This window comes from Onychomys torridus, chromosome 19 (assembly GCF_903995425.1).
Source record: "Onychomys torridus chromosome 19, mOncTor1.1, whole genome shotgun sequence".
Taxonomy (NCBI): Eukaryota; Metazoa; Chordata; class Mammalia; order Rodentia; family Cricetidae; genus Onychomys; species Onychomys torridus.
Genome location: NC_050461.1, coordinates 59680677 through 59695225, shown reverse-complemented (window position 1 = coordinate 59695225; position 14549 = coordinate 59680677). Strand labels below are relative to the sequence as shown.

Sequence of the window (14549 nt, the reverse complement as noted above, 5' to 3'; positions counted from 1 at the left end):
TTTCTAAGCTTCATAATCCATACTAAAGGCTTCAAAATATTCAAAGTAGTAGCAATTTTGCAAAATTATGACAAATCTTCAATAAAATTTTCATCTTCACAGAAAAGATTACTGAGATGTTACAATGTAGTAGCTACCTTTTCACTATTAGGATTAGATGTCAAGGAAGTAACACTGAGGCTGTGTGATCACTGGCCACAAACAGCAGCAGCCACCGCTTAGTGTATCTTGGTTTGGAGGCAATTCAAAGCCACAAAGCATCCCTAGCCAGTCAGGGGGAGAGGGACACAGTTCTGCCAGTCCAGACAATAGCGACACTGGAGTGTCTGAGCGCTCTGACCATACTAAGCACAATGAGAACTACTCAGTGCCTCCTTACAGCAGACGCCCCAGTCATCAGCTGCTCTTTCAGATAAAATGCTTGATGTGGTACATGTTGTTATTTTCAAGAACGTTTACTAAGGACACTAGAAAAATATTACTAAAATAATTTAACTGTTCAAAATTACATTCTGTTCTCATTTAAGAAAGCTAGTATCTAAAAGGTATTTAAACTGAATGTATATGCTGAAGTATGTATATATGAAGAAGTATGTGTGTGACAGTCTTCAAGAAAAATTCACAGAGCAAGCTGAAAAGGGAATGATCATACTACTGGACTCTTACAATATCATCAAAGATTAAATTTCAGCATGCTTTTGGAGTAAGATGTCTGACCTAACAGCTGTTTTAACAACCCCTTTCATGTACAACATTAAAAAAAGAAAAAGAAAAGAAATCAGAAAAAAAAATTATATAGATAAAAAGTATCAATAAAACTCACTAACATGACAGACAACAGCACTCTCCACAAGTTACTATCAAGTGCCCAAGTTAATAACAGTAACTGCCTCTGAACCACCATGTCTAACAGGGAGCAAAGAATCCAGTTTTCACCCAAAATTTGGTGTTTTAAGAACGAATTTGCATTAGGCTAAATTTAAATTTACCTACCAAATTTTTATTTGAAACAAAAATAATGAAGATTATTTTTGTAACATGGAGAGATGTAAATTATACCCAAAGTTGTTAGCATCTTTATGTTACAACTGCAATTACTAAATTAATCATAAAATAAAGGCACAGATCCTACATCTGGTAATGACACTGAAGTTTTCTTTGCTCATCATTAGCACCAGGGCCAGAAGCTTCCTGTGTGGTTTCCTCAGTGTTTGCTCACAAGAGAGCCAAGTGGCCACTACACTTTACACAGTCCACCAAATCTCAGGTATTTACCATCTGGCCCTGTAAGCCAAACATTGCCAAGCCCTGGAGTGGTCATTACTAAGTACTTGTTTTCTCAACTGAAGTGTAGTGAGTATAACTATGGGGCTGGCTAATTAAAACAATGAAGCCCTTAGGGGCCTGGCTCATTCCTGCAACATGTTAGCCAGAGTGAGCAGGAGAAACCAAGAGCCTCTAAACTCTTCCTTACGGTTGTGAAAACAGCTGTTTCCACAGAAACACCCAGAAAATACCATAGGGAGCACAGATACGCACAACCAAGGCCTCTCCCCTTTACCCTGGCTCTCCGCTCAGCCTCCAGGCGCTGCATGATCAGCATGGTGTCCACATCATCATCTTCCTCTTCCTCATCATCCTCGTCTTTCTGCTTGGACTCCTGCAGTCTCTTCTGGAACTGCCACTCCAGCATTAGCTTCCGCAGGCGGTCACTCTCCTCTGCAGTGCGGTCCACCTTGTTTTGCAGCTCATGGATCTCCTTGCTCAGCATGTCCACAATGTGCATTTGCTGTTGCTTCTCCAGCTTCTCCCTGGCATCTCGTTTCCAGGGGTCTGGAGACAGACTATCACCAGAGGACAGTTCTTCTTTACTGATGGTGATGTACTGTAGGTCCCTGCGCTCAATCGTGCGGGGCTGCTGCTGGGGCTGCAGCTCCCGAATGACTGTTTCTTGGGGCCTCTGTAGTGTGGAGGGCTTTTCTGGCTTGGCCTGTGTGGCCAAAGGAGAGAAGGAAGCGGGGTTCAGGGACTGCGTGCGCATCTGCCCCAACTTCCGCTCCTGCTCCCTGCGCTTCCTCTCCCGTTCCTCCTCGAGGCGGGCCTTCTCTTTCTCATACCACCGCTGATGCTCTTCTCTCTTTTTCCGCTCTGCAGCAGCCACCTGAGCAGACTGGGGTCCTACCTGGTTGGCAGGAGGAGGTGGGAGGGGCAAATCTACTGGAATGCCATCAAAATCACTGGTATAGTGGACAGGCGGTGGAGGGGGTGGTGGAGGTAGGTCTGTTCGAATGGGCTGGGAGACAGCAACAGGGGTGGGCAGTACCGCTGCTGGGGTTTTCCAACGTCCAGGACCGCTTTTGGTCAGAGTGGAAGCAGGGGTGACTGACTTGGAGGAGTGGTTCAGGTGCTCTTGGCTGGATGTGCTGGAATCCACGGAGGAGCTCTGATTGATCCACAAATCACTGTCACACTTGCGATCCAAGCCAGCCTCTACTCGATGCCGCTCAAGTTGGTAAACCTCTTCTCGAAGCTCTTCCTGGGAACGGGTAACACGCTGAGAAAAGAGGAAAATGTCATACTTCAAGGATCCACCAGATTAATTACCAAAATTTCATACGTTTCATCTTCACAGAGAAGATAGACTTCAAAAATGGTGGAATGAATGTATAACCAGAAACAGACTGCTTTATGGTTCACTGACCAAACCACACAGCTGATCGGAGCACGTGTACCTGGGGATATCTGGCCATGCGCCCTCAGAGGGCGGGGCCTGGTGCTTTTGCACAGTCTGCAGGTCACATGGAGGGGTGTCCTGCTCCCAGGGGGAACAAGGACCAGACCTCTCTGGGTACAAAAAGTCAAAAAGGTGGAGTAGGGGAAGTTACCCTCTTCACTGGGTAACTCCTGCCCTCACCCTTGCCCTAAGGCAGGCCTGCTTCCCTCAGAGAACAGTGTTTCTCTATCTGATGATGCATGCTATGTCTGGCACTGGCACTCTGGGGCTGGCAGGAAAAAGCATCTGCTCAGACTCCAGAGGGACCAGTCACACCTGACTTCCATAGATGAAAGAGTGGAATGGAAACCTAGAAAAGCAACAAAAATTCCCTGTTCTATAATTCTAATTATTACACAGTACTCATTGTATACATCCATGGCTCAATCTGAATGGGTTCTACAGCTCAGGACTAGCTTCGTGAGCTCTTGGATTGAGCTGAGCATGCAAGAGTAGGATGGTTCATCTCCAGTGTTAGCAGAGAAAAAAAGTAATAGTGTATTTTGATGAGGATAAAGTTTCTGAGTACATAAGGAAAGAGCTTAAAACAAATGTTTTCCCCCCAAGGCTAGTAATGAAGCCTGAAAAGTGGCATGTATTGAAGTGGCTTATCCTCATAAAAACGATCACTGATGTGGAAATCAATTAACTTTATCCCACCTTGATAGTAAACAGAAATTGAAGATGTAAACCTGAAAAATAAATTATTTTTGCCTTTAAAAAATATGAGTTACCATTTAACTGTAACAGGAAAATGTAACATTAACTCCATTCGGGTATAGCTTATCTTTGCACGGGTTTTTCATCATGGTGGCAACCCAATCTACAAACCACACAAGATCATCATCAAGTTACATGCTACCCGTGGAACAGAGACTTGGCCCCACCACAAAACGTAGCTGCACCTGCTGCCTGACATAGTCCTGCTCTGCTACTGGAGAAGGTGTGGGACAGGCAGGGAGAAGGCATCCAGCTGCTAGTGGTCATGTGGTCCTCCAGGGACAGACCAGAGGATCACTTTCTGTCTTCTAAAGGAAGTGTCCTCTGACCTTGGTGCACAGTTCTTATGGGTGCAATCCTTTCTGCTCTCTGCCTGTCTTTTTCTCATCCTTGGCTCAGCTCTAATCCTATGTCTCCCTGAAAATAGTCTTTTGTAACCACTCTAATGAGGAATGATTATTTTGGGGATTCCCACATCATTTACTCTCCAGGACATACATTTGTGTCCTAGACTGTTTCTCTCTTGAAAGCACAAGAAGAAGCTGCTTCTTCTCCCGGTCACGTCTAATGGTACTTCCTAGTGTAACTCCCCAGACTGACATCTCTTTCTTTATTGATTTGGACAGAAGTATAAACTCCTTAGCGGGCTCCCACAACCTTCTAATGAGCCCCGTTTGCCTTCAGACTCCAGTCCTGCCTTCTCATGTCCAGGCCTTTTCCTTCAGCCAGAAATGTTCTTCCACACAAGCACCTGGGATGGGATCTAAAATGGCCAGAGTCTTTCCACACGGAGACCCTCAGGGGCACCCACTGTGTCAGCAACTCTAAGAACACTCACTATATGTTTTCTGTATGTCTTACTTCTCAGCCCTACCTCCAAATCCACTGGCAGGGACAGAACCAAGTGAAAGCTATGTCAGTCACTATATTTCATTTTATGTCAGTCACTATATTTCATTTTTCACTCCTAAAATCAGTGAGCCTGGCCTTCAAAGCTCTAACTGCCTTACATTACCAACATTTCATTAACCAAACATTGAGAGCACAGAACTCCTTTTCTTAGGGTGTTCTATATTTCAGCCTACTCCTTTTTGCCTCAGACTTGAGCACACACATACAAAAATAAGAGGACAATCTTACTGTTGTACTTAAAGTTACCAATTGTGTCTCAAAACTCACTCCATCTTGAGCGGGCAAGATGGTTCAGCAGGGTAAGGGTGCTTGCTGCCAAAGCCTGAAGACCTGAGTTTGATCTCCAGAACCCACATGGTTGAAGGAGAGAATTGTCCTGACTTCTGTCCATGTGCCCCGTGCACTCACGCATGCACGCTCTCCCCCACCCCCCACACACAGACACACAAATTAATACAAATAAATGTTTTTAAAGAAAATGACAAACAGCCATCACTGACTTTATCCTGACAAACTAGTGTACCATACGCCTCTGAGAGATGAGAAGTTTGTGAATCCACTATGTCTAACCTGGATTGCAATACTGGAATGATTACTTTCTGGGTGCATGTGTGGCTTTTCTTCATAATTTGGCCATTGGTTCTGAGGAGGAGCCATACGATCCTGGGATTTTGAAGCTGGAAAGGTAAAGTACTCTCTGGTATATGTCTGAGTAGGGATGGGATAGGCTTCAGGTCTAGGTGGAGGGGTCTGCTCCTGTAAAATGTAAAGAAAAAGAGAAAGAGCTATTTAAAATTGTTTGAAAGGCTAACTTAATACCCTGTGATCTGTTTTACAATCTTTTTAAAAAGCATGTACATTAAGTGCTGTGCTAAAAATTTAAAATTTGATTCTACACTGTGAATAATGAGAATATCTTAATTTTTCTAGATGTACTCAGAAGTAATTCTTATTTTCCCCAGATTTATTAATTTAAAACTAAATTATCCAACTAGTATATTAAATGTAAAAATATTAAATAACAAAAATTCAGGAGTTATATAGTCAATGTAACTTGTTGAGCACTGTATCAGACAACTTGGATAGTCTACAAGTGAGAAAGCCTTTCAGCTCATTCTCAGACCTCAGTGCAGAGGTTTCCAGTGGAGACAGATGTTATCTTAGCTGCTGTTCCAGAGGCGTATGGACTCTTCCCTCCAGGGCTAGGAGGCTGATCTGTTAGAGACAGTCAAGAAAACCCAGTTTCACATTAAATAACAAGTAAAATAAACACAGCAACATTCCTTCAAAGGTAGTAGCCACATCACACACTGGCATGATGTCCAGCACAGAGCCAGAGACAAAGATGTACAAGAAGCCAACTCCATACAACCCCTCATGTCTCCTGCCACCACAGGCCAGAAAAGGACTTTCTCCAGGGTCTGGACATGGCTGACATCTTTGGTCAAGAGAGTAAATACTTAAGGCCTTTTGAATTGGGGGTCTCTATTAAATATCCTTCCATTCTTACTTCTTTGTTAGCAACTCTCTAAAAAGTAGAAGACCTCAGCTTAAGCTGGCCACCTGATACCCTTTTCCAGAGACATCAGCAATGGATTTTGGTCTACAGTGTCCACTGAGCCAAGGGTTTTCCAATCAAAATGGAAATTTTATTTCGGTCAAATATTATGAAAACTCTACTCTAGGTAGCCAACAGATGCAAACAACTGATAACTAACAAGTACAATGTGCCCCAACTTTTGGCAGTGACCAAGCACACTTAGGAAACGATTCTTCTTACTTGCCACATTGGGGCTGGAGCGGTGATCGGCTCTGTTTTTCATCAGCCTGTCGTCACCAGGGAGTTTCTTTGGCTCACTGTACTCTGTCCAAGGCAGCTGAGGACTCTCTGGGGAGCCATTCTGAGCTGAATTATTATAGAGTTCAAAACCTTCACTCTTTGGTCTGGGTTTACCTGAGCCACGACGATCTGAAACTGAAATCAAAGTGGATTCATTTGTTCTCTGTTCCTTTCATTGGTTCTAAGAGTCTGCTTTGAATGTTGAGAAAAGCTTCAAAGGATGCATCTAAAATACTTATACTCCATAATTGTTCTTAGTATAGGAGGGTGATTTTCATATATATTCTTTGTACAGCTTTAAAAAAAAACAAAAACAAGCAAGCAAGCAGAACAAGACAAAACCCAGGGTCTCACTGGATAGCCATGCTGGCCTGGAATTCACTAGAAAGATCAGGGTAGCTCTAAACTCACAGAAATCAGGAGGCCCACTTCTACCTCCTGAGTGCTGGGATTAAAGGTGCATGCCATCACAAACAGTTTTATATAAAAAAAAAATTTCAAACATTTAAAAAAATATTGTGACTAGAAAATATTTCACTTAATTGGTGTGTATCTATGAGGGAAATTGACTTTATTTTATCAACAATTGAACTGTAACTATTTTTAGAGTAATTTTTAAAAAGTCATCAAAGGTAAATACACTTCTCTCACTTGACAAAGTACATATTAATATCCATCAGTCATGGCATCCCATGCTGTCACCTGCTGGGATTCTCTACTCCGTGTCTACTGTTGAGTCTTCTCATCTGCTCACCTGGGACTGACTCATTACCCACTTCCCTCTTGGGGATCTAAATAATGCTCTGCTTAGACAGGCCAACACATGACTTTGTCAGGAAACCTCGCTGTTGCTCTGATCTAGTAGACGGGATGCTAGGCTGTCAGACATCTTTCTTGTTGATACTATAACACACTACAAAGGCCAGGTAGGTGCTGGGATGTGCAAGCTCCCAGGCTGGCTTGGGAGAAGAGGGCTGACGAGAGGACACTTAACAGACTGAGCACACATTTAGCAAACTATCATTAAGGTTGATCACAGAAGAGTAAAGTCACACTGTTTTTTCCTGTTGTAGTTTCTAAAATAATTTTTTAGGAAGCCTTAAATTTATATTGATTTTTTCTTGAATATTTTAATATAATTGGAGGATCAGTTTCCACAAATAAATTACTTTGCTGAAATAACTGAGTTTTCTCTGAAGAGAAATATGGCAAGATAACCATGCCTTATTTTGGCACAGGCAGAACTAAAAGATCTACTTCTATACACATGCATATACAATCTCTTCCAAAGAGCAGGAAATAATCTTAAAGACTTTATGTTCTGATCATGCCTATCAAAATTAAAACTGTATTCATTTGCACTGGTGCCTGAGCATCCATCTACTCTGTACACAATCTAGGAGTCCATCAGCAGACACTCAGCTAAATGGGCTGAGGTTAATGATCTTTGAGAACCAGGGGAACCTGGTGAACACAGTGTGGGCTTCAAGTTGGCTGGTGTCCGTCTGAACCCTGACCTACTAGTACTTCTCAGCACCTTGCACTCCTTCTCAGCTTCTTACTGTAAGAACTCGGCAGTAACATTACCAGCAGCTACTACATGGGACTTCTGATACCTCCCTTTATAAAAATAATTTATCTTATACATGTGAGCACTTGGCCTGCATGTATACACATGCGTGTTTGACTGGTGTCCAAGGAGGTTAAAGGAGAGCGTCAAATGCCCTGAAACTGGAAGAGCAGACAGCTGTAAGCCAACACATGAGTGCTGGGAACTAAACCCAGGTCCTCTGGAATAGAGGCTCTTAACTACTGAACATCTCTCCAGCCCCAGCTTTTGATCCCTTTTAGGGGAGGCATAATACTACAGCGCTGGATCAGTATAGGGCAGCTATGCTGGCTTGAGTCACTAGTTCTTACTTCTCTGCATCATGGGGGATGGCTGGTTAAGGAGGGTGGCCAGGCCGTGATAGATGGCGCCTTGCTTTGCAACTTCAAGTGTGACCACCGAACTGGTTCTTGTCATGAGTTCTGCTGCCCTAGAAAGAAAATACAGAGTATAAGAAAACTGAGTGCTCACTCTCATAGGAGAGCCTGTGTTCACAACACTCATGCTCAGGTTCCTCAGCCTGAGAGCTGTTTGGGGAAATAAGTTTGCCTTTCAGAAAGATTACCTCCTGCCCACATCCTTTTTGAAATTTAATTATAAAAACATGTAAATATGTTCTATGTTATATTATTCTCAGACAATATTCAAAAATTCTACAAGTACTAAGTAAACATGTATATATTCACTTAAAGAAATATGCTAGACTAAAATATATATTTATGAGTGAATAGAAAAATGACATTCATGTACTCTAAATTTTAGAATTAAAAAGGTGAAGGTGTGTGAGGGCATGGAACTATTTCAGCACTACTTTTTGAATTCCAATTTAAAAATTAAATGTAAAATATCACTTCAATACACTAAAACTAAGCTGTAAACTAGCCAATTAGTCATACCTTTCCTGAGAAAGTCCAACCAGACTTCGTCCATCCACACTGAGGAGCTGGTCACCAGCAGCTAGACGTCCATCCTTAGCCACCAGAAGAATTCAAGTGTAGGGAGAAAGAAAAATAGTTGTTAGTACACAGCAGCATCCTTCACACCACATAGCACCCACAGCTAGAAGCATCTGCACAGCATTTTACAACACTAAAGTACATAATGCCCTTCAATTGTTTCCTTTAAAACAAATACTGACCACATCTGCAGCGCCTCCTTTCACAACAGATTTAACGTAGATTCCCAGTTTATCCTGGCCAGCACCCTATGCAAAAACAAAGCCAGAGCAACACAATGAAATTGCACTGCAAGAAATGAACAATAGCCTGCCCACATACACATGGGTAACTTGACAAATTCCCAGGCCTCATTTTACACAAAAACTAGAACTATAAAAACTGTATTAGTAGAGCATATTTTTTGATAAAAAAACAAACTAGTTAAGAATGTTTCTATTTTATGGTTCCAAGTTTAGAAGAAAAGTACTTCTGTAAAAATCAGTCAATTCATGGACAATTTAATAAGAAAACACCCTTAGATTTGGAATACTCAAAAGAATTATTTTTACACAGTTTAAACAGCCACAAACCCAAGTGAATGAGAAACTCTTCAAGTGATCGACTCTTAACCAGGTCAGGACAGAAAGTCAGCTATGGTATTGTTACATTCCAGTAACTACCTTTCCTATCCTCACTCTTTTGAAACATATAGTTTAAATTTCAAAACAAGAAAAGAACTTCTTGCAGCAAGCAATTAAGAGGGGCTAGGGCTAAGTAAGAAAATATTATCCAGAAAATACTATACTGTAACTCACATACAACTAAAGATTCAAACACAAATACATAGCATTCTTATGAAAAAACTAATGGAATATTCAAGAAAAACAGGTGTCATGTATAATTTCAGGATCACTTATTCGAACTATGAAACAAAGCAGTCATGAGCATGACCTTTCTTGGGTATTAATGGAAGCACCACAGCTGAGTATATTTACTTTTGTACCAACAGTAGAAAATACATTCAACTTAATAGCTATAAGATATTTATGTCATACAAGGAAAAAATAAGTATCAAAAAATTATTTCAATAAATAGATTTTTAATAATAATATGATGTTATATTTATGTGCAAACTATCCATATTTCCCCTATTAGTTAATAATTTTAGTTTACAGATTTTACTGCTGAGACATGGCTCCTTTTTACTCCTGCAGTAGGAAGGAGGATACAGTCATAAGGTATGCACAGCAGCCACAATAACACAATTGGGATAGGTGGCAGTGCCACAGTAAATTATAGGTAATCAGAGGATGGAGGGGATCAACCTAAAGGAAGAGAGTATGAAAAAGCCATATGGAAACTTGCTAAAGTGCAACCCAATTTAAAAACGTAACTGACGGGGATAGGAGAATAAATCTGATATGAAATGGGTTAAAGGGTTAAGCAGGGGAAGGTGAGGAAATGGAGGAGAGAGAGGTATGGGTTAAACACAACCAAGGATACATGAGAAAGCCTTATGGAAATCTGTAGTCAGAAAGCTAACTTCGGCATACAAGGATGGTGGTGAGAGTAACAGGAAACAGGTACTCTGTGTGAGTGGGTAAGGCCACTCCAGAAGACATGGGTCAAATGAAACCTGCAGGGCCAGGGATACCTGCCTTAAGTTATTGGTCAAGGAGGGTCCAGAAGTCTCCAAAACAACACAGGCTACTGGCACTGTTGCCCACCATAACTACATGGTTAGAACCTACTGCTAAAAGTACCAAAAAACTTTGGTTGCAGAATATAAAAATCAACCTCAAACCAAAAGGGAAATTTCTTCCTTGCTGGCTAACTTTCATATTTTCAGAAGGTACAATGCAGGCTGCTGAGGAGAAAAGATACCAACAGTCTTTCTTATTTAGGGATGGACCCTGCATGCTAGGAACACCCGCCTGCAGAACAAGACGCACCAGTGCAGCAATAGTGACATGCCTGTGACCAAATGCTTTCTGACTGTATTTGCAGTTTACTCCACAGAGGGAATTCAGTGATTGGTAATCTTGGTCAAAAGCCCATGGCTGAGAGTTCACAGAGATCCTACTGGGGAACCTTTTATTGTTATTTTACTAAGTGGTTGTGTTGTCAATTTGCCTTCTAAATACTTGTTCATATCCACATATTTGTCACTCTCAATCTTGGTGAAAGAAGCTTCTTTATACAATGGGCAGCAGCCAATGAAAAGACATATAACTGGTCAAAATGATGAGGGCAGGTTGTAGTGGTCAGTCCTAAATGGAACATCTTTTTCAAACCCTCTCTTTCCCCAGAAAAATTCAAGGAACATTGTACAAGAGAGGGAGAGAGGGAGGGAGGGAGGGAGGGAGGGAGGGAGGGAGGGAGGGAGGGAGGGAGGGCGGGGGAGAGCGAGCATGCGCGAGTGCGCTGGAGGATGGGGAGAAGGGCTGTGAGATGATGCTGACCTCTACACGTGAGGCCACTGCAGTCCTGAACTCACAGCAGCTACAGTTGCCTGAGCAAGTCGATGCCAGCCAAACTCCAGCACGGGTGGGAGAAGAACTTACAGGGCCTCACCCACAAGTCAGCAGCTACTGGCAGTTGATAGCTGCTGACAAACATCATTCTTTGGGGGTGTAGCCACTGGTAGGTTTCCCATGTTCAGTGAATGGCTGCACACACGGTATATACATATGGGTAGCACTAACAGGGCTTAATAGGGGGATACACACACACACACACACACACAATTGGGGGATGGAGGTGCATGCTATTAATCCTAGCACTCAGAAAGCAGGGGCAGGTGGACTTTTGTGAGTTCTCAGCTAATCTAATTTACACAGCAAGTCTCAGACCAGCCTATGGAGGAGGGAAGTAGGGGTGGATATGATCATATTTTACTATATACATGCATAAAATTGTCAAATAAAAAAATGTATATATAAAGGAATTGATGGAACTAAAAAGGTACACAGACCATAGTAGGCACTCGGTAATGGCAACTTTCTGAACGTTGACAAATAACTTGGCAAAAGAAAATTAAGAATGACTTTTACTCAGTTTCACCTATGCCAGTACCAGTTTCCTTCATAGGAAATGACTTTGGAGTCAGGGTTCTCTCGGCACTCATGTGCTATACTGGGGATTTATAGTTCTAATTAATTAGAACACATTTCATAACTCTATATAATCTATTATACAGATTCAATTTTTTATAGATCTATTTAGTTCTACAACTCAGCCTTTAGATGATCATTTCATTCTCTGAGTAAAAGCCCACTGTGAGCCTATGCTGTCCTCATCCCTTTGGACAGGTATTCTGGTGCAGTTTGCCTGTAATAGTTTAACAGCCACATCCTGCCTTATCTCCTTATCTCCTGAAGGGCTGCATGGCTGGGGTCCTAGGCTCAACTAACCCCCTCCCCCAACTTTTTTAAGTTGAACTATTTCATTTGTGTCTGCTTCCTACCTCACTGGCAGGAAAGCAATGCTTACTGAACGTCAGAGTAGCACTGCTGGTGGTGTGCACAAGAGCCTGATTACATTTCTGCATTGCAGTTTTTGGTAATGCAACACAGACCTTACAACTTATTTAACACTTTATTTTTAATTACCTGTATGAGTATAGGTTTGTGCACACAAGTGGAGCACCCACTGAGAACAGAGGCCCTGGAGCTAGAGTTACAGGTGATTGTGAGCCACCTTTTATGGGGGGCTGGGAACTGAACTCAGGGCCTCTGCAAGAGCAGTACATATTCTTAAGTGCTGAGGAACTGTTCCAGCCCCTGACCTTACAATTTAAATGGTAAACATTTATCCTTTTAATAAAAACCAACTACTGTCATCTCTGACAAGAAAAACATTTAGCAATAATAACTAACACATTTTAGGAGCACTGCTATAAACAACACCAAGTCTATATTTTAACAATAAATTGATCATACATCATTTCTGGTATGTTCCAGAGTATTATTAACAAACCCCAAAATAGTCTTCCTCTTACTTTGGACAGACTACAGTGAGGACACCTTCTGAAATCATGGAATGGACGGATCTGAAACACAGTAGTCTGTTTGCCTTCCCCTGCACACACTCGGTTGCTGTCTGCAGGAGGCTAGCAACACACAGTCCCTACTTAGAGATCAATGCCACTGTGGTTGCTTCCTGCAGAAATGTCCTAATCATTTAATCATTGCTTCAGCAATCACACTCCTGAGTAACCGCTAGGCCCCTTAGTCAGAGCTGCTCTACATTCTAGACCTCTACTACACAAGCATACGTTGTAAACTCAATATGAACTACAAGTTATTTAAATAACCTCAAATCCTGGCTATTTCAAGTTAGGTGACTTAACACATACATACATATACAATGTGAAATTTTAATAAGCATAAATTAAATATTTAAAACTGATCATGTGGTAAGTACTTAATGATAGTGTTATGAATCTTAAACTAGGCACGAACACATCTTCAGTGTCAGAAATACTTGGGCAAAATGAGGAAATGCTTCTGATGGCTGGCTGATCTGTTCATGCTCCACATTCCACCTAAACTAGAAAAATTAGCTTGTCTACAGCACATGTGAATACCATCACCATACCAGACATGACTATCTGCCTGCTGTCTGCAAAGCACACATCTTCTCCTTCCTGAGTGCATGTTCAGGTATTAATTTCCCAACACACCATTTTCTTTCTTTCTTTTTTTTTTAATTAATTTTTTTTTTTTTTTAAATTTGAGAAGCGTTTCTCTGTGTAGACCTAGCTGTCCTGAAACTCACTCTGTAGAGCAGGCTGGCCTTGAACTCACAGAGATCTGCCTGCCTCTGCCTCCCAAGTGCACCACCACCATCACCAGCCCAATATACCATTTTCAACTGCACTCTGGGCTCTGCCATAAACCTCCATCATTCTGTTCCTAGACTCACCTACCAACCACCATCTGTCCTCTGTTCTCCCAGAAGAGATAACATCTTTTTTCACTTGTATTCATGTGGAATTTTCTTTGTTCCCCTGTGGAAGGCAGCTGCTTAAATGGCCTGCCTTACAGCTATTTGTACAAGTGAGATGGCCCCTCTTTTCAACTGCAGCACATGATGAGCTACCCACCTTTTCCTAGAAAAACTGTCATATGTTGCATTACAAAAATTCCTTACCTCTTTGGGAATTCCCACTATTTCATCTGAATAGAAATAGCAATATGTTAATTAGTCTAGGGTTTAAAGAAGAACTAACTACAATTCAATTCTGGGGACTGGAGGGGTTTCGTGGTTAATAACATTGACTGCTCTTGCAGAGAAACTGGGTTTAGTCCCCAGCATCTACAGAGTGGCTCATAATAGTCTGTAACTTAAGTTCCAGGGGATACGACACCCTCTTCTGATATCCTTGGGCACCAAGCATACATGTGGTATATAAACATTTATGTAGAAAAAGCACTCATTCACATAAAATAACATGGCATACACATAAAAAGAAAACTTGAGGCATTTAACCACTTAGATCTTATTTCTAAATAATGCACAATATATTTTAGCCTAGTAAGACCAAATTCAAATTTTAATACCAGGAGGTAGCAGCTCCTATTTTATAGACATATAATAACTAAAACTTATTCTATGTTAGTTCTACTAATTTCCTAAGAAAGAAAAATAGAGTCTAGAAGTTATCTCATATTTGATGCTGCATGTCAGTGTGTGGCATTTCAGCCACTCAAGGCTGCATGCATAGCCTATGTAAGCCCTAACCAGAAGCCAACA

The 14549-nt window shown here is 41.6% G+C and overlaps 1 protein-coding gene across 24 annotated transcripts in view; it reads right to left on the bottom strand.

The window, feature by feature from the left end:
* The window catches only part of Afdn (afadin, adherens junction formation factor), a 132139-nt gene that overhangs the window by 17524 nt on the left and 100066 nt on the right, over positions 1-14549 (bottom strand). For 20 of the 24 annotated variants that reach the window (XM_036169159.1, XM_036169166.1, XM_036169168.1 and 17 more), the window contains 7 exons: positions 8993-9058; positions 8751-8824; positions 8166-8284; positions 6186-6380; positions 5529-5620; positions 4976-5161; positions 1562-2554 (listed from right to left, as the gene is read on the bottom strand). In XM_036169159.1, coding sequence (XP_036025052.1) covers positions 1562-2554; positions 4976-5161; positions 5529-5620; positions 6186-6380; positions 8166-8284; positions 8751-8824; positions 8993-9058 — 1725 coding nt within the window. Of the gene's footprint in view, positions 1-1539; positions 2555-4975; positions 5162-5528; positions 5621-6185; positions 6381-8165; positions 8285-8750; positions 8825-8992; positions 9059-14549 lie in introns of all 24 variants that reach the window. The other 4 variants (XM_036169172.1, XM_036169173.1, XM_036169174.1 and 1 more) reach the window with 1 other exon arrangement.